The sequence below is a fragment of the Rana temporaria genome, chromosome 1 (assembly GCF_905171775.1).
Source record: "Rana temporaria chromosome 1, aRanTem1.1, whole genome shotgun sequence".
Classification (NCBI taxonomy): Eukaryota; Metazoa; Chordata; class Amphibia; order Anura; family Ranidae; genus Rana; species Rana temporaria.
In genome coordinates, this window is record NC_053489.1 from 437,089,021 (window position 1) to 437,113,967 (window position 24,947).

The window sequence follows — 24,947 nt, forward strand, 5'->3', positions numbered from 1 at the left end:
CGTTTGAGCGAGAGCAATAATTCTAGCAAAAGACTTCATCTGGATCTCTATAATATGGTAACCGGTCATTTTTTTTTTTTTTTTTTTAATCACCTATGGGGATTTTTAGGTACCGTAGTTTGTCGCCATTCCACGATCATGCGCAATTTCAAAGCATGGCATTTTAGGAAGCTATTTACTAGGCACAACATCACCTTTCACATCATACAAAAAATTAGGCTAACTTTACGGTTTCGTTTTTTTAATTTATGAAAGTTTTCTCCAAAAAAAGTGCATTTGAAAGACTGGGGTTGCAAGTAATTTTAGAGCAAAACAAAATAAAAATCGGATTTTAAATGTCAGAACTAGGCCTAGGCATGAAAGGGTAAAAAAATAATAAAAAAAAAACCTTTAATATCACTTAAGGGCGGGTTCAAACTACCTGCAGAGAAAAAAAAAAAAAAAGATTCTCTGCAAATATTGCAGCTGGGGAGCAGTGCCTTGCATTTTTACAATGCAAGGCACCATTTCCTTCTAAACTATAATGGAATGTCACTCAGCTCAGCTGCCATGCATGGAAAAACCCAGATGACTGCAGAGTGGTGTGGAAAAATGCAACATATGTCTGCATTTTTCAGGATTAGTATGTCCCATAGCGTGGAAGTGCAAACGAAGCACACTAAAAACCATTGCCCCAAATTAGGCTTTGGTACTAGGCCAGATCTTACCATTGTTCTAGCCTATTAAAAGTGACCCGGCGGTTATACAGCCACTGGATCAGGAGGCGGAAGGAGTATGAGAGAAATCTGTCAGAATTGGTCTGCGAGTCAAGTGGTTGGGGTTATGTAAACACTTTTAAGAGCATTAAACAATTGTAAGTTGTCTATACTGTATATCTTTATAGGATGCAGATGCTGCTGCAACTACAGCACTGAGATTGCTATGCTGGTTGCAATGAATGCAGAACTTTTGCCAAACTTTTTTTGAGTTTTGTAAGGAAAAAATGTAAGACAAACAGCAATTTAGACATACTATGAAACGATACAATAAAGTTGCCATAATTCTTGCAACGCTTAGCTAGAGAGGATTTACATTTTAAACTTTACATTGTTTTTATGCCTAAAATAATTGTTCAACCATTACTGATCACCACTTGCATCAATTACCTGCGCAAGTTCATAATATCCAGCAGAACAAGCAAGACACAGGAGGGACTCCCCTTCTTCTGTGTGTTCATTTACACTTCGACCTTCAATTAATAACTTCCGCACAGCGTTCACATCTCCTTCAGAGCAAGCTTCTGCTAAACTGCGGCTGTAAAAATAAAAAGGCAGCAGCTAATGAAGATAGGAAATAGTAATGCAAAAATTAAACATTAGATAAAAAGCTTTCTGGCAGGTCCAACAGCTTGTTTATTTTTTTTACAGTCTTTCTGTCCATTGAATCCCCACATAAACCCATTTGTTTTACACCTCAGGATAGTGGTGCAATGGGTCGTGACCGATCCGTGATCCAAACGGGTCGACCTGTTCAGATCGGCACACAACGCGATACGCGGAGCGCTGCCTTGGGAAAGGCCGCGGCTTCAGCCTAGCTCCGGAGCGGTCGGCCCTCTTGGTACACCCGGCCAGGCCAGTAGAAGGAGCTGTGAGCCCCGAGCGTGTAGCCTGTTGCACTCCCCACCTCTCATCCGATTGCCTGCCATGCGACGTCACTGCCGCGTTCCACGCTGATAGTGTGGAGCTTCCTGCATGCAACATGGCTGAGTAGCCAGGGGGACATTGCTAGAGCCTGCAGACCGGCACCCACAGACCAAAAAGGATATAGGCATCAAGTCACGAGCGCCGGAATCCCCCCTCTCTATAAATTGGTAACACCTGGCGGCTGCTGCTGCTTAGGTGTGCGCTGACGTCATCACCCCTCCCTCCCTGCCCGTGGATCGGATCTAGCCGGCTTCTATTCTGCGAGAGCATGTGAATATTACAGTGGGGGAGAGGAGTGGATATTACAGCAGTGGGGGAGATGGGGGAATCTGATGTGTACATTTAATAATTTTTTTTTTTTGCTGTTTTTTTTTTTGCTGATCCGAAAAATGATCCGATCCGTGACTCCTGATCCGAGGATGGATCCGATCCGTGAGTTTTTTGATCCGTTGCACCCTACCTCGGAATTGATTTTTGCAGTTATGCCTTTTGACTGCTCAGTAGGCAAGTCAAAGCAGCAAGCAACCTGCATCATTCTCTAGTTTTATATCAAAAAGGAAACTTTAAAGTAGAGCTGAGGGCAAAAAATTTTTCCATGTTGACTAGTAGCGCAAGAGGGTTGACTAGTAGCGTAAGAGAGGGGGGTGCCTGGAAAATTTCACATCTTCTATAACCCCATCCAATCCGTGGGGCTCTAGTTTTTGTAACAAGAAATAGAAAACAAAGGCAGGGGGACCTGTGTCATGGATTGTACGCCAAGATATGAAATTTACAGCCAAGTCAAAATTCCCATGATCTTCCAATGTACAGTACAGGACACAAATGTGTAGCCCTAGACCATAGGATATCCCCAAGCACTCAACTGAGTGGTGGACAATATAGCAAAGAAGTCGACAAGCAAACAAGAGTCAACAGACCCCAAATTGACAGCTTCAAGCACCCTACAGCCCAAGCTTGTCCCAGAAATGTAGATTTAACGCGTACAAATGAGAAGGTAAGAACAGAAGACAAGGCACAACTATGCAGACCTGTGAGACAGATGCGTGAAGCTAAAAGGCCCAGGAGACACAAACATCTGGCAAAGGGAGACCTGATAGGGAAGGGGAACCCTTTCCTTGACAGCATGAGCCTAGAAATAAGCTGCCTGAACCACCTAGCTATGGAAGGAGGACAAAAAAAAAAAAGAAAAAATAATCATTTTTTTTCAGAAGGAAGACGTTTCAGCTAGGTAAGCTCTAACTGCTCTGACCACATCCAGACAAAGTGAAATCTCCTTGGTGTGCTTCGGGACAGGGCATGGAGGAAAATATTCTCATTGAGGTGAAAGGAAAAGACCATCTTGGGAAGGAAAGAGGGTCTGGGATAAAGACCACATCTCTATGGAAGAAAGAAACGTTTCTTTACAAGAAAGCGATACCAAACTCCGACATCTAAAATAAGTAATGGCCAACAAAAAAGCCACTTTACTGCAAGATCCTCCAATAGTGGGATTTCCTGGATCAGTTGAAAGACTGAAAGTACCAGATTTAGATTCCAAAGACACAATTGGTTGACATGGGGGTGAAGGGGGATTAAAATGAGCCGCACCTTGAATAAAAACATCTTAACAAGTGTGTGTGAAGCCAAAGGTTTTGGAACAGAATGGAGATGGCAGGGGTGCCATAAATCTTGGAACCTCAAACCATGAAAGTACATGCCCGTGCTCGGGGATGAAGGGTTGGCAAGCCCAGATTGCGATCAACAGGTTGCTAACCCACCATCCCAGAGCATCAGAGTGAATGGAGAGGGTAGCAGAAGAAGCAGGCAACTGTGGAGGGAGCTGAAGCCAAGCTGCTTCCTCTGTTGCAACAGCTCCTGTTCCAGATGGAGAGATACCAAGTGCACTTCGCCTGGGACTTTTCTAGCAGCCTGAAGAGCAATGCAAGCAGAAGCTGGAAGGAAGAAAAGGGTTATTGTGTTAACTACTTCCCTACCGGCGCATTGTAAAATGACGCCGGCAGGGACCCTCTCTCGAACCGGGTGGACGTCATATGACATGCGTTCCCGGCGATCTAGGGCACGTGCCCGCGCTCGTGACCCGGCGGCCGCGATTGCCGCCGAGGACACACGATTGCTGGTAATCACGACAGGAAGTGGATCTGTGTGTTTACACACACAGATCCACACAGTACAGAGGAACACACATCGGTCTCCTCCCCTTGAGAATCCCCCCCCTACAGTTAGAACACACCTTAGGGAACATATTAACCCCTTCAGTGCCCCCTAGTGGTTAACCCCTTCCCTGCCAGTCACATTTACACAGTAATAAATGCAGATTTATAGCATTAATCGCTGTATAAATGTGAATGGTCTCAAAAAACGTGGCAAAAGAGTCCGATGTGATCGTCACGGTCAGTGGAAAAAAAAAAACAAAAAAAACGCAAATCGCCGCCAATACTAGTAAAAAAAATTAAAATAAAAATGCCATAAATCACCAAGAAATAAAGATTTAAAACCGTTCAGGGGCCTGCTTTCGAAACCAGTCAAAATAGGCTTTTCAATTACGATGATAAATCACATGGGAAGTCGATTTTCACTTTGAGCAAGGTGGGGACAACATAAATTAGTAATGTCCCTATCCTTTAGGACCTAACAGCTATGATGTGAACGTCAAAATGAGAAGCATGTGGAATTGAGGGCCTAGTGACAGGTCAGGCCTGTTTGGAGGAGCATCAAACTCTTCTAGGCCAACTTGGGGCAATAAGGATTGCCAGAATGCGTTACACCTTTATTATAAGAAGCAGATGAGAGAGTAACTTCACTGGAGGGAATGCATTACACCAGACTGAACGGGGTCCAAGAAATCACTGCAAAGGCCAGGGGATCCCTGGATCTAGTCGCAATGCTGTCCAGTATGTTATTGAAACTGGAGGCCACGATGTAAACATATGGTGTTGCCCATTTCTGGAAGAGCATCTGGAAGATCTTGGAGTAGACTGAGGAAGTCCATCTGTCTATTTTCCATTACCAGTATGTAGATAGCTGAAAGTGTTGGAATGTGTTTTTGTGCCCACGAGAGAATAAGGCCTCATTTCCATGGACGTTTTTAAAAAACGAGCTGTAAAGCTAGGTAGGACTCCCGGAAAAATCAGCGTTAAAAACTTGATTTTTACCGCGTTTTGCATTAACTTTTTTTATCGCTAGCGTTAGGCGGCGTTTTTTGAAGAAAAACACATCTCTAGGCTATATACACTCCCAAATTTCAGTGAAACATCATAAGACCCTGCCTAAGCTCAAAAAACAGTATCATTTAACCATTTCTGCCATTTTGTGAGACCAGAGTGAGTAGCAGCTGAGAGCAGCAGTGTACTTGTATTTAGCGTGTCACTTGCCAAATCACCTGCCACAAGCTGCGGATTGTCCACTTGCCACAAGTTGTGGATTGTCCACTGGCCACGTCACCTGCCACAAGTTGTGGATCGTCCACTGGCCACGTCACCTGCCACAAGTTGTGGATTGTCCACTGGCCACGTCACCTGCCACAAGTTGTGGATTGTCCACGTCAACTGGCCACGTCACCTGCCACAAGTTGTGGATTGTCCACGTCAACTGGCCACGTCACCTGCCACAAGTGGTCGATTATCCACTTGCCAAATCACCTGGCCACGTCACCTGCCACAAGCTGCGGATTGTCCACTTGCCACGTCATCTGCCACAAGTTGTCGATTATCCACTTGCCAAATCACTCGGCCATGTCACCCGCCACAAGCTGCGGATTGTCCACTTGCCACGTCACCTGCCACAAGTTGTCTATTATCCACATGCCTTCACCTTCCTAATATGATCTCCATGAAGAGCATGTGCCACATCCCACAGTTCAGGATGTGCTTGAACAGCAGTGATTAGAGAAAGTTGGGATACAGAACTTGCCATTGCCATCTTAGTTCTCTCTTCTCTGTGCTATACCCACAAGCACACGACTGAATTTCCTGTGTTTACAGAGGCTACAGAGACCAATGAAATTTTTGCCGATAAAAAGATTGAGCTCAAAAACGCCGCAGTAGTGTTTTTAAGCATTTGAGCGTTTAACGTCTGGCGTTTTTACAGCTCTGGCATCGGCGCCACAGAACGCCCTGGTCCTGTTTTTTTTTTTACAGCCCAAAACGCCTATGCCATTTGCAGCTCAAAAACGCCTATGTGGGCATGAAGCCATAGAATAACTTGGACAGGCGTGTTTAACCACTTAACTACCGCCGCACGCCTATATACGTCCGCACAATGGCACGGACAGGCAGAAGGGCGTATATATACGCCCTTGCCTTCTAGCGGGTGGGGGGTCCGATCGGGACCCCCTCCGCTGCGTGCGGCGGTCGGGTTCCCTCGGGGAGCGATCCGGGACGACGGCGCGGCTATTCGTTTATAGCCGCTCCGTCGCGATCGCTCCCCGGAGCTGAAGAACGGGGAGAGCCGTATGTAAACACGGCTTCCCCGTGCTTCACTGTGGTGGCGCATCGATCGCGTCATTCCCTTTATAGGGAAGACACGATCGATGACGTCATTCCTACAGCCACACCCCCCTACAGTTGTAAACACACACACAGTGATCCTTAACTCCTACAGCGCCCCCTGTGTTTAACTCCCAAACTGCAACTGTCATTTTCACAACAAACAATGCAATTTAAATGCATTTTTTGCTGTGAAAATGACAATGGTCCCAAAAATGTGTCAAAATTGTCCGAAGTGTCCGCCATAATGTCGCAGTCACGAAAAAAATCACTGATCGCCGCCAATAGTAGTAAAAAAAAAAAATAATTAATAAAAAATGCAATAAAACTATCCCCTATTTTGTAAACACTATAAATCTTGCGCAAACCAATCGATAAACGCTTATTGCAATTTTTTTTTACCAAAAATAGGTAGAAGAATACGTATCGGCCTAAACGGAGGAAAAAAAAAATGTTTATATATGTTTTTGGGGGATTTTTATTATAGCAAAAAATATTGAATTTTTTTCAAAATTGTCGCTCTATTTTTGTTTATAGCGCAAAAAATAAAAACCGCAGAGGTGATCAAATACCACCAAAAGAAAGCTCTATTTGTGGGGAAAAAAGGACGCCAATTTTGTTTGGGAGCCACGTCGCACAACCGCGCAATTGTCTGTTAAAGCGACGCAGTCCCGAATCGCAAAACCTGGCCTGGGCATTTAGCTGCAAAATGGTCCGGGGCTTAAGCGGTTAAGCTGTAAAAAACGCTTAAAGCGGCTGTAAAAACGTCAATGAAAATGAGGCCTAAAGCTTGTCTCTTTCTTAACTGCCTGACTTCTAGATCACACTTGGTGGCTTATGTATGCCACACTTGTGGCATTGTTTGGCAGTACTCTTGCTGGGTCCAGTGTACAAAGGCAGTCAGTTCCACCATACTGATGGAGAATGACAACTCCTGTGGGGACCAAGTGCCCTGAACAGTTAGGGAACTGTAAAAACCCACCCAGTCCGACAGGCTGTCTGTCATTACCACCTCCAACGAAGAACAAAATCCCAGATTCTAGGTCTGAGATGGAGAGCCACCATGTCAGGGAGATAGTAGCCGATTCAAAGAAGGGATCCGTTTGGCCCTTATCGGGATAATGTTAAGTTGCAATGGTCTGGAACAGTCGAGGGGCATCTGGTTGATCAGATTCTGACAGCTGGACCTGAGAGTAATTTTCTTAGGGTAAGAAATGTTGGCATTGACTGTCTAAAATCCATCCCAGGCACTATAGGTGATGGGAAGGCTGGAGTGCAGAATTCTTGAAGTTGCTCACCTATCCAAAAGTTTGAAGACGCTGAATGTTCCTTTGAATGGAGAACAAAAAACTGTTGCCAGGGAGTTTTTTTTTTTTAATTATTTTAAGCAGATCGTCTAGGTCAGCTTTTCTAAACGCCAGTCCTCAAGGCGCCCCAACAGGTCATGTTTTCAGGATTCCATGTGAAATTTAGGGACACGCATATATCAGTTAACAGATTTTAAGTCCAAAATGGGGCGAATGCTTTAGTTTAGGGACAATTTGAGTGAAATTCTCTGAACTTTTTTTCTGCAGGAACTGGGATTACCAATCCTTATGCCTGGAGTTGATCCAGGCTGGCCAACAAGTGGGAGTATCCAATCAGTTGAAGGTACCAGCCTATAAAAGATAATCAATTTTTGATCAAATATGAATATGAGGTGGTGTCCAAAATTAGATAACAAATGCGTCAATCCTCAAAAATTGTGTAGGCCCGCAAAGACTAGTGTGTGTGTATATTGTATAATATAAAATGCCCATCGGCGATGAATTGAGGACGGGATTACACCTATGCGAATTGGTTGTGGCTTAAACCGCATCCAATTTGCATAACATAAAATGCATTGATTTCAATGAGGGTGGTTCACATATGTGAGATGTATTCGCACTGCGCATTGCCGAAAAAACGGGTGCCGTTTCTAGGCTAAAGTGCGAATTCAGGACCATTATCTTCTATGGGCACGCATCTGATTCGCAGATGTGTTCATTTCTCATCAGGATTTCTCTCATTCACCTCAATACACTCCCCCCCTCCCCCTCTCCCAGGTCTCCAAATTCGCAGCTAATGATCTGCTCAACAGTTCTCTTATCTCTCTGCAGAGATAAGAGAGCTGAAATTTGCACCCCACAAGTGTGAATCCAGCCTAAAAGATTTTTATAGCTCCTCAATACCGAACAGTAAATGATGGCCCCAGAATTACTGCATGCACTCTGGCATACATAGTGATACCCAATGTATCATACAATCCTTGTCTTCATATATAGGTGAAAATTAGAATATCGTGCAAAAGTTAAAATTTCACCAATGAGCTGTGATTTGTCATAATTATGGGTTACAGCTCATGAAAACCCCAAAGCCACAATCTCATAAAATTAGATAAGTATAAGCATGCATATGTACTCAGTACTTGGTTTGGGCCCCTTTTGCGGCAACTACTGTCTAAATGTGGCGTGACATGGAAGCAATCAGCCTGTGGCACTGCTGTGGTGTTATGGAAAACCAGGATGCTTCAATAGTGGCCTTCAGCTCTTCTGCATTATTCAGTCTCATCTTTCTCTTGGCAATGCCCCATAGATTCTCTATGGGGTTCAGGTCAGGTGAGTTTGCTGGCCAATCAAGCACAGTAATCCCACGGTCATTGAACCAGGTTTTTTGGTGCTTTTGGCAATGTGGGCAGGTGCCAAGTCCTGCTGGAAAATGAAGTCAGCATCCCCATAGAGCTGGTCTGCGGAAGGAAGCCTGAAGTGCTCCAAAATCTCCTGGTACACGGCTGCGTTGACCCTGAACTTAATGAAGCACAGTGGACCAACACCAGCAGATGACATGGCTCCCCAAATCAACACCGACTGTGGAAATTTCACACTGGACTTCAAACATTTGCAGTGCGAGCCTCTCCATTCTTTCTCCATACTTTGGGTCTTTGGTTTCCAAATGAGATGCAAAATTTGCTCTCATCAGAAAAGAGAACTTTGGACGTTGTTTGTTGTTCAGGAGGAATATGACATTTGAAGCCCATGTCCAGGATCAGTCTGTGTGGTGGCTCTTGATTCACTGACTCCAGCCTCAGTCCACTCCTTGTGAAAGTCCAACACTTATGAATGGCCTTTTCCTGACAATCCTCTCCAGGCTGTGGTCATCCCTGCTGCTTGTGCACCTTTTTCTTGCACATAACTTTCTATTCATGTGCTTTGATACAGCACTTTGGGAACATCCAACTTTTTTTGCAATTACCTTTTGAGGCTTTCCCTCCTTATGGGGGGTGTCAATTATGGTTTTCTGCACAACTGTCAGGTCAGCAGTCTTTCCCATGATTGCGATTCCTACTGAACGCAACTGAGACCATTTAAAGGCTGAGGAACCCTTTGCAGAGGTTATGGCTTAATTATCTGATTAGAGTGGGACACTGAGCCTAGAATATTGCACCTTTTCACAATATTCAAATTTTCGGAGATCGTGGATTTGGGGTTTTCATGAGCTGTAAGCCATAATCGCCACAATGACAAATCACGGCTTGAACCATCTTGCTTTGCATGCAATAAGTCCATCTTATATTAGTTTCACCTTTTACACTGCATTATTGAAATAAATGAACTTTTGCACGATATTCAAATTTTTTGAGTTTCACCTGTATGTGTGTGTACCTAGTGAACGTGTTGGGAGTTCATGTGTGTGTCTACGGGTGCAAATGAGCTTTGCCATTTTTTTCTTGTTTTACCAAAAACTTTCATTTGTTAAAATAAAATAAAAAAAATAGGTCAACTTAAATGGGTTGTAAAGGTTTGTTTTTTATTTTCTAAATAGGTTCCTTTACATTTTCTTTCGATTTCCCTTCTAAATGTTTTTTTTCTTTGTTTGAATTTCTCACTTCCTGTTTGTCCTCCGTAAGCTTTCCACCATCATACGAGCAGTGGAAAGTCATTTAGAACAGCTTACTGAACACTTTACTGAGGAGAAACAGGAAGTGAGACATTAAGACAAAGAAAACAAAGAAAAAAAACATTTGGAAGGGAAATTGAAGGAAAAGGTAAGTGAACCAACAATGCACAAGCTTTAAGGAACCTATTTAGAAAATAAAAAAATAAACCTTTACAACACCTTTAAGCACAGACTGCTCTTGATCAGATTCTTACCCAGCCAGGGAGGGCAGAGATTGACAGCTAACCTCTGGAAAAAGCCCATGTGTGCATAGACACATAGGTTTTTATTGAGTTATATTCAGGGATTTTGGTAAAAAAAAAAAAAACACCACGCCAAAAATCTCCAAAAATTTGAGTTTAGGAGCAACAGTGTGCATGAGGCCTAATGCAATCTTTACATCTAAGAAGTGGTAAGCTGCAGTAAAATATACCTTTGCTTTTGGGCTTAACACTGCTTTAAAATATTTGCGGAAAATTTTAAAATTACTTTGGTAGAAGCAGAGAGATGGACTGCTAAAACTGTATACCAGTGGTTCTCATGTCCTCAGGACCCACTAACAGGCCAGGTTTGCAAGAGAACTGAAATACATCACAGGTGATATATTTGCTGCTCATTGGATTGCACTATTCTAGTGTGCATCTCCCCATGGAAATACTTAAAATTTGGCCTATTAGTGGGCCCTGAGGACAGGAGTTGAGAACCACCGCTGTATACAAAACACTTGGTAGCAATTCGGAGGAAGAAAAGTTGCTGTTAGAATACACTAAATAAAAATCAAGCCATTAAGGATTACATATATATACAGTTTTAGCACATCTACTTACTTGTCCGTCTGCCCTGCATTTGAGGTGCTCTCAGCTCTCATTCTTGTCAGTGCAGCAGCAGCTTCATCCAACGCACAGCTGACCGAAGACGTCAATCTGCGAAGCACTTCAGGATCTGCGAACGCTTTACCATCAGCAGTGGATAATTTACCAATTCCTTGTTAGCACAAGTCGCCAAGCCAGTTAGTAGGTGAATGTAAGAAACCAAACAAAAACAGAGGAAAAAAGCCTAATGTTAGTTCAGTTCATGCAAAACTAGCAGGATACAACTAAGCTTTAAGATTGCTGGTGGCTAATGAAATAAAGAACATTTTACATGCTGGATAGAAATATGCACAGCGAAAACACACAAATTGCAGCAATTTGGTTGCTTATACTTTCTACTGCATGGCTTTAAAAAAAAAAAAAAAAATTAACACTATTGGAAGCATGCTCTAGAATAATCTGTCCAACATTAAAACAAACATTCTAAACACCATCATTTACCAAGTACATGGATTTAAAAGTATACCACCCTGTGAAACTGCCAGTTACCACTCAACTATGCCTACTCTAGGCTTAACGTTCTAAAGCAACGAGTTCGTACAAATACCCATATAATGAACTCCAGAAAAAAGCAAGATGTTCTAAACCAAATTCTTGGCTAAAATTTTAGCGCTCAGCCAGCGAAGCACTAAAGCAAAGGGGCAAGGTAACCAGAATGTCAACAAGTTGTCAGCAATGGTAACCTCCAGAGCTTCTCTCAAGTTAGGTTTAAAAAAGAACTTATAAAGATGTTCTAGCCCTTTTCAGCCAAGGAAGCTGCCATCCTAGCTTCTTTGATCTGCAACTGCCATGATGCTGTACATGTGATCAGTTAGAACACCAGCCATTCAATGGTTACACAGTTTGATTGAGAGCAAATGTGACAGTTACATTCCCAGCATGCCCGGAATGCAACTTTTTTTTTAAACCGGCAGGGCCCTTTCACACGGACATGGCCGTGTATGGGCTCCGTTTTGCTGAGCAGGGATCGCTCCGTCAATCCCCGCTGACCAGGCAGGTGACAGGTCTGTCTCTGCACTGTGCAGGGATGACCTGTCAGAGCACCGCTCTCCTCTATGGTGGGTGTGGGGGGGGGGGGCTAAATCAGATGAAGGCGGACCATAGAGTCCATTTTCATCCGATAGACGGATGGAAAATAGGGTTTACATCGGTCACACTTTAGCGGAGCTAGTCAGATGTCAGCGGGCATGTCACCGATGACATCCGTGGCTCTATAGACATGCACAGAGCATCCATTCAGGTCCACCTAAAAAACTGACAGGCGGACCTAAACGGTGCACCCGTGTGAAAGGGGTCTAAAATGGGTTTAGTTCCAATTTAACCTTCAACGTTGCACAAAGAGACAAGGCTCTCCTAAACACAACCCACTTTCTGGAGTCGGTCATTTCCAATTCCCCAGTGCAGTATTTGATGCCCAAGTATATGCATTTGTTTCTACAGGCACACAAGATCTGTATTCTAAGGGTCACTCACGTTTGACCAAACTGCTGCCCCGCTGAAAAACAATCCATTGTGGATTGCTTTTCAGACGGTATTTGACAGAAGAGGCCGCGGTGAAATGCCTGTTTTAACCATCAAATGCCAAACCATTCACTTGATGTACATGGGTACAGCCTTGAGTGTCAGCAATGCTTTGTTTAGGAAAACGTGGGAGTATCCGACATCCTACTAAGCTGTTCAGCTGTAAGTAAAAAAAATGGCTTGCATAGAAAAAAAAATGCTGGCAGGTAGACGAAATGCAGAAGAGACTGTTCTACAATTAAAAATCTTGTTCTGCGTGCCAGCAATATTTGACATGGAGTGACAAGGGGGCCCCCACCACATATTTAAGACTTGTATGTAATGTATGGGATTTTTTTTTTTTATCATTACACTCAGTTTTTTGCGACAGGTTCTCTTTACGCACTTGCCACCCGTATAACTTAGACGGTGGCAAGGTGGCAGGCACTGCTGCACCAAATCATGTACCTAGTATGTGAACTGACACGTCTGGGGCACTCACGTGCGCTGTGGGTAACCCGCTTCGATTATACACAGTGGGAGACGATTTGCAGGTACCATGGACTATGTCCACTGGCACCCGCCAATCATACAGCACAGGAAGCTGAATGGCGTAAACAAGGCATATCGCCATTCTGTCAGTAGGGAGGGCATGGATCCTGTGTTCCCCTAATAAAAGCACATTCCACAGTACACAAACACGCTGGCTCTGCCCACACGGCCGGGCCATACAGAAATATGCGAATGAATGAACTACCATCATCTGCCACTGCGGCAGATCGCTTAGAATTCTCAATGAACTGTGAGGGCCCTGGTGAGCTCTTAGTTCATTGATCTTCCTTCTCTCCAGCAACTGTCTGCTCGTACGGGAGGTATGGGCAGACAGCTACACAGATTCTGTAGAAGCCTGACACTGCACTTGTAATCTGCAGATGTAATGCTCTGCAAGTTCTAGGAAGAAAAAAAAAAAAAAAAAAAATTTACCTGCAAAATGTGTATTTTCTTTTAAAAGGTTAACTTCCCCTTTAAGATATGACATACGTCGGTGGCAGCGAAAGAGTTAAGGGCTTATAAAAAGGCAGGCATGATCAAACTGTTTTTTACATTCAGATGCATCACTGCTTAAATGTATATGGTCAAACGAATGCAGCTGAAGGTTGCATTACACCTGCATTGCAAATAAATATTAACAGGACCTGCTGTGCCCGAAACAGAGCAACACAAAGCAGGTCAACTGCACTCTCTCACTACGCCACTGAGGTGGGAATTTGCTGACCTGCAATTATTGTGCACGTAAAAAATTCAGAAACCGAACACTCAATACAAGAGCTGTAGCTTCTGACAGCTATTTTACTAGTGCAGATTCCCTTTAACCAGCAGTTCCAACAGGTAAAATCTCCCAACTATATAATAGACACATACTTTAATCATGCTTTAGTAGCATGGGTCACTGTTAAAAAAACAAACACACACAGGATATTTATAAACATCTGTGCACTATGTATGACTAACAAAAGCAGCACATCTTTGAATTATAGTGCAATATGAAGCTGCAAAGCCAGAGCCAGCAATTAGAACTTATTTAGCTGTGCTGCCTACCTTTTAATTCTGTGGATTTATAAAGAAACTAAGAGTGATTTACAAGGCCTGAAATACATAGACCATGCTTAATCTCATCAGTCCACAACCAAACATTACCCCTACACATTTACAGCTGATCAGACTTGCAAACACATAAAAGTGAGAGACAAAGACTGGCAATGCTACACTGGTGTCAAACTTTAGTTAAATAAGTTCACTAAAACTGTTCTAAAAGTGCTCAAGCAATAGCACTCTGCTCAACACTTAGGCCCCTTTCACACTGGGGCAGGATGTGAAGTGGCAGTATAGCGGCGCTATACTGTCGGAATTGCAGTGGAATTCGACCGTTAGCGGTGCGGTATTAACCCCCGCTAGCGGACGAATACGGGTTAATACTGCCGGTTATGCGCCTCTGCAGTATTACCGCGGTGTCCTATTGTTTTCAATGGGAAGGAGCGGTGAAGGAGCAGTATACACACCGCTCCTCTCACCGCTCCAAAGATGCTGCTTGCAGGAGATTTTTTTTCTCCCGCCAGTGCATCGCCTCAGTGTGAAAGCCCTCGGGTTTGCACATTGAGAATGCTGGGGCAGGAGTTTTTCAGGCGGTATTTAGGCGATATTTTTAGCGCTAAACCGCCTGAAAAACTCAGTGTGGAAAGGGCCTTACTGCGAGAGGAACAATACACAATTTAGAAGAAGAGGCTGTGAAGAGGAAAACACTACACAGCGGCAACAACTGGAGGCCACCTTCTATGAAGAATTGGATAGGTGAAGGAAAAAGTAGAAGTTTTGACTGGACTATAAATTTCTCACCTTTGAGTACATTACATGACTTTAATTCTTAGACCACAGGTTATATGCAATCTACTTTCAGGTGATTGGACACTGGCAAAAAAAAAAAACACACTTGCTAGGGATTGCCCCCAGAAAGCACAATATATACTCGCCCAATCCGCGAGATTTTTTTTTTTCGCAAGCAAAGTAGTGATCAAGGCACAACAGGGTGAGGCCTGTGTCCTCTGCTGTATTCCAACATATAAATCTGGAAAAAATCTAATTGTGTGTATGGGGTCTAAATTTCTTGCCTTCACATTTACCAAAACCATATAATATGGAGGTCAAACCTTAAAAGTTTCAATTTGTATGCAATCAGGCAGGCCCTTGCATTGCATGGTTTTGGTAAATCTAAAGACAAAAATCTGCAGAAAATCTAATAGTGTGTATGGGGCTTTACAGACAAAATCCCTATTTTAAAGTGGAAATCCAGTCCATAACTATCTAATCAAAAATCTGCTGCCCCCCTTTAACTCCAATTCTAACTACACTGTGAAAGGGAGATGCTTTTACTTGCCCATTTCTCAGGCAAGCCTTGGGCAAGAATGAAGGGCTTGGTCTCAAAACCACTTTATCCTTGTGTAAGGCAAGAATGGGCTCCTTAAAAAAGGAAAGAGCTGCCAAATCAGAAACGTGACTAACAGTTGTAATGGCTATCAGGAAGGCATTCTTACAAGCAAAGTCTTAAGACTGAATATCTCATTAGCTCAAAAGGGAGGTCTCTGAAGTACAGAGAGCAACAGGTTGAGATTCCAAGGCGACACAGGAGGTTAAATTGGAAAAATTAATATGAGCAATGCTGTGGGGGAAAAATAAATAAAATATATATATTGAGAGTACTTACAATCAGACGCTGGTCAAGGCCTGACTGAAGAATTGTAAAAATTATTATTGATATTTGCTTTCTTTGCACCAGGTAAAGTAAGATTTCCATGTGCGATAGTAAATCTTACTGGCGTGGGGTATCCTTCCTCGAACTAAGGTGGGAATAGTAATCAGAAATACCCCTATCCTGTAGGACTTTATTTTTAACAGCCTTGCTGTTAAAACCAGTGACTGAGAAGTAGGACTGAAGAGATGGCCCTTAGGCCAGTAGTTTGGGTCTGTTAGGCTGGATTCACTCCTATGCAGTTTTTGTGCCTTTTGCATATTTGCACTACAGAACGTGTTCCATAGGAACTCATGTTAAATGGACTATAGTGCAAAATGTAAAAAGCACCAAAACTGCAAGGGTGTGAATCCAGTCTTAGGGCTCTTTCACACGTCCTGTCAGTTTCTTTTTCCGCACTCGGCGTCTCAGCTCCGCCCTATGGGGAACCGGATGCAGACGGACCGTGTGTCCGTCTGCATCAGTTCCGTTCCGCCGGACGGAAGAAAAATAGGGTTTTCTTCCCTCCGAAAACCGGATCTCGACGGACGCGGACGCTAGCGGATGCTCCAACCGCTAACGGACGCGTTCCCATAGGGATTCATTACAAGTCCGTTAACGGACTTGTAATGAACGGACAGGCGGAACGGACATGTGAAAGGGGCCTTAGGAAGCAGCCAAAGTTCATCCACCAGAAGTCTGCATATGTCTGTTTACAATGTGCTTCTTGGCTCACTTTGGTGTGCTCAGAAATACCAAAACCCTTTCATCACCTTTCCTGTATAAGAGTTGAAGAAAACTCTTCATTGGACAGAAGGCATAAACCAGTTGGATTGGAGTTTAAGGAATCACTAGAGCATGAACTCTAATGCCCTGTACACACGATCGGTTCATCCGATGAAAACGGTCTGATGTCTGATATCCGATGAAGCGGACTTTCATCAGTCTTGCCTACACACCATCAGTTAAAAAAACGATTGTGTCAGAACGCGGTGACGTAAAACACAAGACGTGCTGATTTTTAACCAATGGACGTGCCCAGAGACGATCGTTTTTTTCTATAGTTTTTTTAACCATCAAATAATTTTAAACACAAGTTCCTAGTTCTTTCACCGATGGATAAAAAAACCAATGGGGCCCACACACCGATCGGTTCGTCTGATGAAAACGGTCCATCAGACTGTTTTCAGACGAACCGATCGTGTGTACGCGGCATGAGGGTTAGAATATCCCTGATCATAGGTACACGTTTGTTCAGCTTACTACTGAACATGGAGGCCAGGATAGGCCCTCATCTGGTTTCCCTAAAGGCAGCCCTAGCAATGGTTTTGACCAGTGTCCAATCATCTGAAAGTAGGAGAATATAGTACACAGTCTAGGAACAAAGATCTGTGTCCTGTACTGCACAAATAAGACCTGACCTTTTTTCTTATGCGGATTACAGAACACCTCCTCATCGCCACATCTCCATTGCATAGAAAAGATTTGTGCTGTAATCCAAAAGAGAGTACCAAGGCATGGGCAGAAAACTTGAATGTAGCAGAAGCACTACCGTCAGAATAAACAGGACATAAGGGAATCATCTTTGGATGTCATAAAGCGCAACAAAAAGGCAAAACATTTTCTAGGTTTTGAATAGTGTGGAGAGGGATTAGAACACCTGCCAGTTTTTGTCATTTGTGCCCCCATTACAGAGCTTAAAGGCTAAAATACACCCTTACACTATACAAAAATGGAAAAAAAAAAAAAATATGTTGCCTTTAGTGCTACTTTAACAGTATTCACAGGGAGATTTTTTGGAATGGTCAGTTTCATGTGGTTACAAAGCTGTATCATGTAAATATATCTATATACACACACACACACACACACACACACACACACACACACACCCCAACGCATACCTGCAGCTTCAAGTAGAGCCTCCAATCTAGCCTGTGTTTCTGGGTCGACTGTTCTTAAATCTGTTCCATCGGCTGTGCCTGATAACAGTAGTTTAGATGCTGTTTCTAGCATTGGGTTTTCCAAATCATCTTGGTCCAGGATGAAGGATTCCACCTGAAAAAAATAAAGTTGGCGATTAAATGAAACTCCAGTATCATTACAGCCTTTGTAAAAGGTTACCAGATATTATCTTTAATGTAAGTTTTAGATACATCCAATCGCTGTCCAAAGCTTGCCACCTCAACATCTCCAAAATACGCCCCTTTCTAACCAATGACACCACAAAGCTTCCAATTCATTACCCACTTATCCAACGCCTCGATTACTGCAACACCCTCATTGGCTTACCTTTTACATAGGCTATCCCTTATTCAGTGCATCACGAATACTGCTTCCAGACTCATCCACTTTACAATCCACTCAGTCTGCTACCCCTCTCTGCCAATCCCTCCATTGGCTGCCACTCACCCAATTAAATTATGAAAAAACTTGCAAAGCCAGTCACAACTACACATCCCCAGCTACCTCACTAACCTAGTCTCAAAATACCAAATTGTTTGTTTTTGTCGCTCCTCCCAAGACCTCTGGCTATTTAGCTCCCTTGTCCTCTCCATCCATGCTCGCCTTTGGAATTCTCTACGCCAATCTGTCCATCTCCTACTCTATCCACTTTTAGGAAATTCTTTACAATTCTTCCCTTCAGAGAAGCCTATCCTGCCTCCACCCAACAACTGCAATTTACCCTCCCTCTTATATTGTAAGCTTTAATGAGCATGGCCCTTTTAATTCCTCCTGTAATTAATGGTTTTGCAATTGTTTGCCCTTAAAGCAGAGTTCCACCCAAAAGTGGAACTTCCACTCATTTGTCTCCTCTCCCCCTCTGGTGCCACAATCGACACCTTTCGGGGGGAGGGGACAGGATACCCGGTATCCTGTCCCCACTTCTGGGAGTCCGCACCACTGACCATGACGTCACCGTGGAGCTCCCTCCTCCTCCGCCTATTGCCAGCCCAGTAGGAGAGGGGCATTGCCGTAAGGCTACACTGCCAGGTTCCCTTATACGCAATGGTGGCGGCTGCACCCGACAGCTGATGGAAACATCAGCTGCAGTGCCAACATCACTGGACTCCAGGACAGACAAGTGTCCCATTATTGAAAGCCAGCAGCTGCAGTATGTGTAGCTGCTGGCTTTAAAAAATGTGGGCGGACCTCTGCTTTAAGTTGTAACGTGCTGGGTAAATTATTGGCACTATCCTGTATAACATTACAGATTTCTAGTTTTTCCCAATAAATGCCAAGTGTATGACAAATGCCTGCTTTAAGATAACAGAACTACAGCCTAGTTAAAACCTTGTTTTATTGAATTCTGTTTTTAAATTGTCCTTTCCTGCCAACTTTAGCTTTTGTAGTCATTTTTTCTGAACGTTTAGAACCCATTAGATTTTTTGCAGATTTTTGTCTTCAAATTTACCAAAACCATATAATATGGAGGTCATACCTTAAGAGTTTCAATTTGTATGCAAACAGGCAGGCCATTACACTACATAGTTTTGGTAAATCTGAAGACAAAAATCTGCAGAAAATCTACCGTGTATGGGGCCCTAAGCCTTCTCTACCACTTTAGGTGAAATATTTCATTCCTGACCTGTTGATCTATACATCACTAACTCTCCTAGATGCATGAAAGAATGCAGAGAAAAGTCAAGCCTCTCATGAGTTTACCGAGTGCCATATTACCGCTTTAAAATCAAGTGCACCAATAAGCATCAGAAGATAGCCTGTCACATGATGCAAGGATCACATGTGTTGCAATTATGCACAATGCTCATATTTCTTCCTCAAACAAAATTAAGAATAAAGTTCAAGGCTTTTGTATGACTGGGAAAACCTTTGCAAATAAAATAAATACAGAACAAAAAACACAGCAGAAAATTTGTCAGCGGCAGTGCAATCTATAAGAACACATCCGCCTGATAGCAATCCTCTGCATGCTTAGTACTTTTTATATTTCCGCCAAAGTACCAGTAAGAGGTGAATGACTCCCGCAGATGCGCGGGGGTGTTGTCCTATATCAGCCGATCAAGATGGCTGAAGACCAGTACATGGAGGATTCTGGGGTGCAGGACCTCACAGGCGTCTGACCAGTGGAGCATACAGTACGTGAGTATTCTTGTCTTTAATTCCGCTTTTATCCTTTAAGAGGTTTCTGATGTCGCTAGGCGGGGGTTTGTTATGTGACCACCATGAATGCAATCACATGATCGAAATGCTCCTAATTGCAAGTAGAGATCGGGAGCTTTCCTATAGACACCAATAACTGATGGGGCGCTCTAGGCACAGCTCTGTTTACATTCTGGTACGTATAAATATGCAGCCTCTCGGCATTTAGGCCTGCTAGCAAAGAAGTCACATATGTGTACCGATGGCACAAAGAGGTTAAAGCCGATAGTGTATCTAACACTTTACTCTTCCTAGATCAGTGTTTCTCAACCTTTTTTCAGGCACCCTTTAAAATTCTGCACAAAGTCGACACACTCCATTCTAAAATGTGAAAACACCACTGTTTGTTTTACATATCGCAGCAACCTCCACACATGGACACCCAACGTTAGAGGGGATTTATTCTTCCAAAGCAAAAACACACCCCTTTGCACACAGGTACCGACTAGCAATCCAATGTTTCTCTTCCTCGTTCAACTAAAGTGATCCGAGTGCTGACAGAGGGGCAAACAAGTATGCCTTTTTGCAGGTGCCCGATGTCCTCATCAGCTGACTATCATTGGTTGTTAGGAGGCTGCCGAATAGAAGGCTGTAATGGCACACAATGCAAACCTGTGACTTTTTGAAACTAAAAGGCAGGCTTGAGCCACCCATTGGTTTGTATACAATTTTGCTGTGCAATTTTTAGGAATTTTGCCAAGGCATCCCTAAGGAAACCTGAAGGCACCTTGGTTGAAAAAATAAATGACAAATGCTACTGTGCAAAAAGGCGTCTCCAGTGCACCTCCATCCAGATTGGGAGACACCATAAGACACAAAAAAAAAAAAAGTAACTAGTCAGAACACTGGATGAAAGGATAAAAAAAAGCCATTTTGGACTGGTAAAGCAGCAATATTAAATTTTAGTTTTTTTTTTTTGTTTAATGCCACTTTAACTATGAAAGGCTCCCCAAATGCATCCCACCAACCCAGTGAGTTTGCAGCCACAAACCCACATGGGCTATCAAAACAAGAACATACACATTCCAGTGTGAACTGGCCCTAAAAGAAACCCACAACACACCATAGCATTGAGTTGGATATTCATCAAATATTCACTGAAGGCGAACAAAGGAAATGGCCGCTCAGTCCAAAATTTTTAAATTGTGAGAGGCTGCACCGATGCCTTTTCTTTTACTGGCGAGTACTGATACTTTTGGTCAAGTACTTGGCGGTACCAAGTACCAATAACTTTGAGGTGCTATTTGATGCCCATACAAAAATTAATATGCTCAAATCACACTGCAAAGAATCAAGCGATTTGCACAGGATGCATTTCCTGTCCAAACATGTGGTTTCCCGCACCACTCCTGTGAACCAAGGCTGCAGTCACTGACAAGCATGGGTTCACACAGGAGCATTGGGGGAAGGCGCATGCAATTCAGATAGGAAATACACCGCATTCCTGTTCAAATTGCATGCAGTTCTTTGCAGTGCGATTTGAGCTCATTCATTTTTAAATTGCACCATAAAAGTATCGGTTTAAGGTATCAGAGTACCTTAAAGTGATTGACCAGGGGGCAATCAGAACCACTTCTGCCCGATCCTAAATCATTTTCCGAACTACCAGAGGTATAAGGGGAAAAGGAGGGAAGTCGTAGGCCAGAGCGAAATCCCACGGGAAGGAGAAAGCATCCGTCCAAGAACCCAGTCTCTCTCCAGTGAGAAGAACAGAACCCTGGCATATGGGATATATATATATATATATATATATATATATATATATATATATATATATATATATATATATATATATATATATATATATATATATATATATATATTATATAAATTGGTAATGGAAGTGATTTGCGACTTGTAGCATGACTGCAATATTGCGGTGGACGATCACACTGACACTATTTTTGACAGTTTCACTGGTTCCCGCAAAGTAATACAGTGATCAGTGCTAAAAATATGCACTGTCACTGGCTAGGAAGGGATTAAACATCTAGGGTGATAATGTGAACGGGGGCTGAAAGCCACGTTGCAGGAGGCACACCCTATCTCTGCTTTTACTCCTCTGCTGCTAGAATCTTCTTCCAGAGACCATGCAGATACTCTGTACCTCCTGGGTGTAGGTCGCAATTGCGAGTAGAATTCATGACCTGGCGCCTGGTGAAGGAAGCATAGGCCTGCAGAAGGTCGCAAAGCCGCGGCCTCAATTGCCGGCGCGGCCAGACGCGATCGTCTGTGCGATCGGGGGCATGTTGGGCCGGCTTTCCAATACATACAACTCCGCTGCGTTCCACTGACCACACCCACTGCTGTCTAACAACTTCGGAACCACATTTCCCGGAATGCTCTCCGGCAGCGCAGCAGGAAGGAGTCTGCCGTTTTATCTCTGTCCTCAGCTGACATACAAGCCGTTCAGGCCTGACTAAGCGGAGACTTCATCCATCACCTTTTATTGTCTCCGGACTGCACTGCTGGTTATGGAGTGTGTGGCCCACAACGGCTCAGTTCCTGCCCTTCCTCCTCCACATGCAAAACCCCTGCCTGTTCCAGTGCCTCCCCTATACAGCTGCCAGATAGTGAGCCTATCTATGTGAACGAGGAGAGCGCCTGCACGGGAGGATCCGTCTCTCTTCCTGGCAAATAGTGATCCGCTCGGTACTTGTCGCTTCAGTCTTGTAACCAAAAGGAGAAAAATCCCAGACACGGCGGTGCCTGCACACCAACTTTCCAGGCTCGGGGCGCCCGTGCAGTATTGTGCACCATGCATGTGGAAGGCAATGCCATGGAGCCCATTGGGACGCTGTAATTAAAGAGACGTGACACTCCATTCTGTTACTATGAGATAAGTGATTTGTGAACACGGTTGCCTGCTGCAGTCGTCACAGTCCTAGTGCTTTGTACATGCAATGAGGGTGTACCAACTTCCATGTGAGTTGATTTCCATAGACCTCAACATTAAACCCTCAAGTAGCATGCAAATTGTACCTGAATAATAGACACGATTTCAGTACAACTTTGTAAGGACAAGCAGCTTTTTGACCCTTGTCCCACCCAATCCTTTCAGCATAGTAGCCCCTCCCAAGCACATTTTTCCACCACACATTCACTTCCTGGTTATTCCCTCAAGAACAATGTGCTCCAAACAGGTAAAAAAAAAAAAAAAAAAAAAAAAAATGTCCTTGATAACGAGCAAATCATTTAATCACCAATGTAAGGAGCATTCTTCTCACTGACAACCAATGTAAGGAACATTCTTCCTACTGACCAATGTAAGGAGCATTCTCCCCAATGACCACCAATGTAAGGAGGAGCATTCTTCCCAAAGACCACCAATGTAAGGCTTCATTCACACTTGGCCGTTCGGGTCCGTCTGTCGGCGGACCTGAATGGCCGCTCCATGCATCGCTATGGAGCGTCGGATGTCAGCGGAGACATGTCCGCTGACATCCGACCCGCTAAAAACAGACGTATGGGGGCCACGTCCCCATCCGTCCATGCGGATCAGATCGGGTAAGATCTGATGAAAACGGACATGCTGTCCGTTTTCATCAGATCGCTCCATAGGGACACAGCGGTGCCCCGACAAGCCCCTCCCCGCTCAGTGAGCAGAGAGGAGCTTGTCATCGTCGGCTCAGCGGAGATCTGCGGACTGATCTCCCGCTGAGCCGACGGGAGCAGGCGGACTCCGTAGCGACGGAGACCGCCAAGTGTGAATGAAGCATAAGGCGCAAAATTTACCCCTATCTTTACGATTGCCAATGATGGGATGTACCCAATATCGGCGTCTTCTCCGCCTCCGCTTCTCCTCCTCTTCTTCCTCATGCACTGCTACAGCAACGACAACTGTGGTGGCAGTATATTGAGTAGCAAACATTTTCTGTCACAACACACCACAACCACCAGGAAGCAAACAGGAACTGGAAACAACTATGGCAGGAAAAGGAATTGCCTCACACCATGTATGTTTTCATTGGTTAATGTCAAAGTTGTGGCAAAGTCGAAGTAGTACTGATCCCAAATCGTGGCAAAAAAAAAAAAAATTGCACGACTTTGAAGTCGTATAAGTGTGAAAGGGGCCTTAAGACGGCTCCCATAGGGAAACATTGATTTTCACACGTCATGCGACATGAGCTCCCAATGTCAGAGCGTTTGTCGAACCAGCGTGAACCCGGCCTGAAGAAGGCCAACACACACACACCAGACAGATCAAGGATAAAGTTGCGGATAAGTTTAAAGCAGGGTTAGGGTATAGAAATGTTATATATATATATATCCCAAGCTTTGAACATCTCACGGAGCACTGTTCAATCCATCCGAAAATGGAAAAAGAGTATATCACAACTGCAAATCTACAAAGACATGGCCATCCACCTAAACTGACAGGCCAGGTAAGGAGAACATTATTCAGAGAAGTAGCAAAGAGGACCTTGGTAACTCTGGAGGAGCTGCAGAGATCCAAAAGGACAACTATTAGTTGTGCACTTCACAAATCTGGCCTTTATGGAAGGGTGGCAAGAAGAAAGCCACTGTTGAAAGAAAGCCATAAGAAGTACCATTTGCAGTTTGCGAGGCCATGTGGGGGACACGGCAAACATGTGGAAAAAGGTGCTCTGATCAAATAAGAGCAAAATTGTACTTTTTGGCCTAAAAAGCAAAAACGCTATATGTGGTGGAAAACACTCCATATAACCCTGAACACACAATCCCCACACTGGGAAGCATGATTGTGGCAGCTTCATGTCGCAGGGATGCTTTTCTTCAGCAGGGACAGGGAAGCTAGTCAGAGTTGATGAGATGATTGATGGAGCCAAATACAGGGCAATCTTAGAAGAAAACCTGTTGGTCTACAAAAGACTTAAAGCGGTAGTTCCCCCTCCAAAAAATTGTTACCCTTAGATTGATGCTCGTTGTGTCTAGGGGAATCGGCTAGTTTTAAAATCAAAGCTTTACTTACCGTTGTAGAGAGCGATCTTCTTCGCCACTTTCGGGTATGGGATGCGGGAGTGGGTGT

The 24,947-nt window shown here is 43.8% G+C and overlaps 1 protein-coding gene across 9 annotated transcripts in view; it reads right to left on the reverse strand.

The window, feature by feature from the left end:
• Nucleotides 1-24,947, reverse strand: part of ANKRD17 (ankyrin repeat domain 17) — a 181,005-nt gene that overhangs the window by 110,542 nt on the left and 45,516 nt on the right. For 7 of the 9 annotated variants that reach the window (XM_040326280.1, XM_040326244.1, XM_040326234.1 and 4 more), the window contains exons 2-4: nt 17,680-17,833; nt 10,948-11,104; nt 1,146-1,293 (exon numbers count right to left, since the gene is read on the reverse strand). In XM_040326280.1, coding sequence (XP_040182214.1) covers nt 1,146-1,293; nt 10,948-11,104; nt 17,680-17,833 — 459 coding nt within the window. Of the gene's footprint in view, nt 1-1,145; nt 1,294-10,947; nt 11,105-14,091; nt 14,101-17,679; nt 17,834-24,947 lie in introns of all 9 variants that reach the window. The other 2 variants (XM_040326253.1, XM_040326262.1) reach the window with 2 other exon arrangements.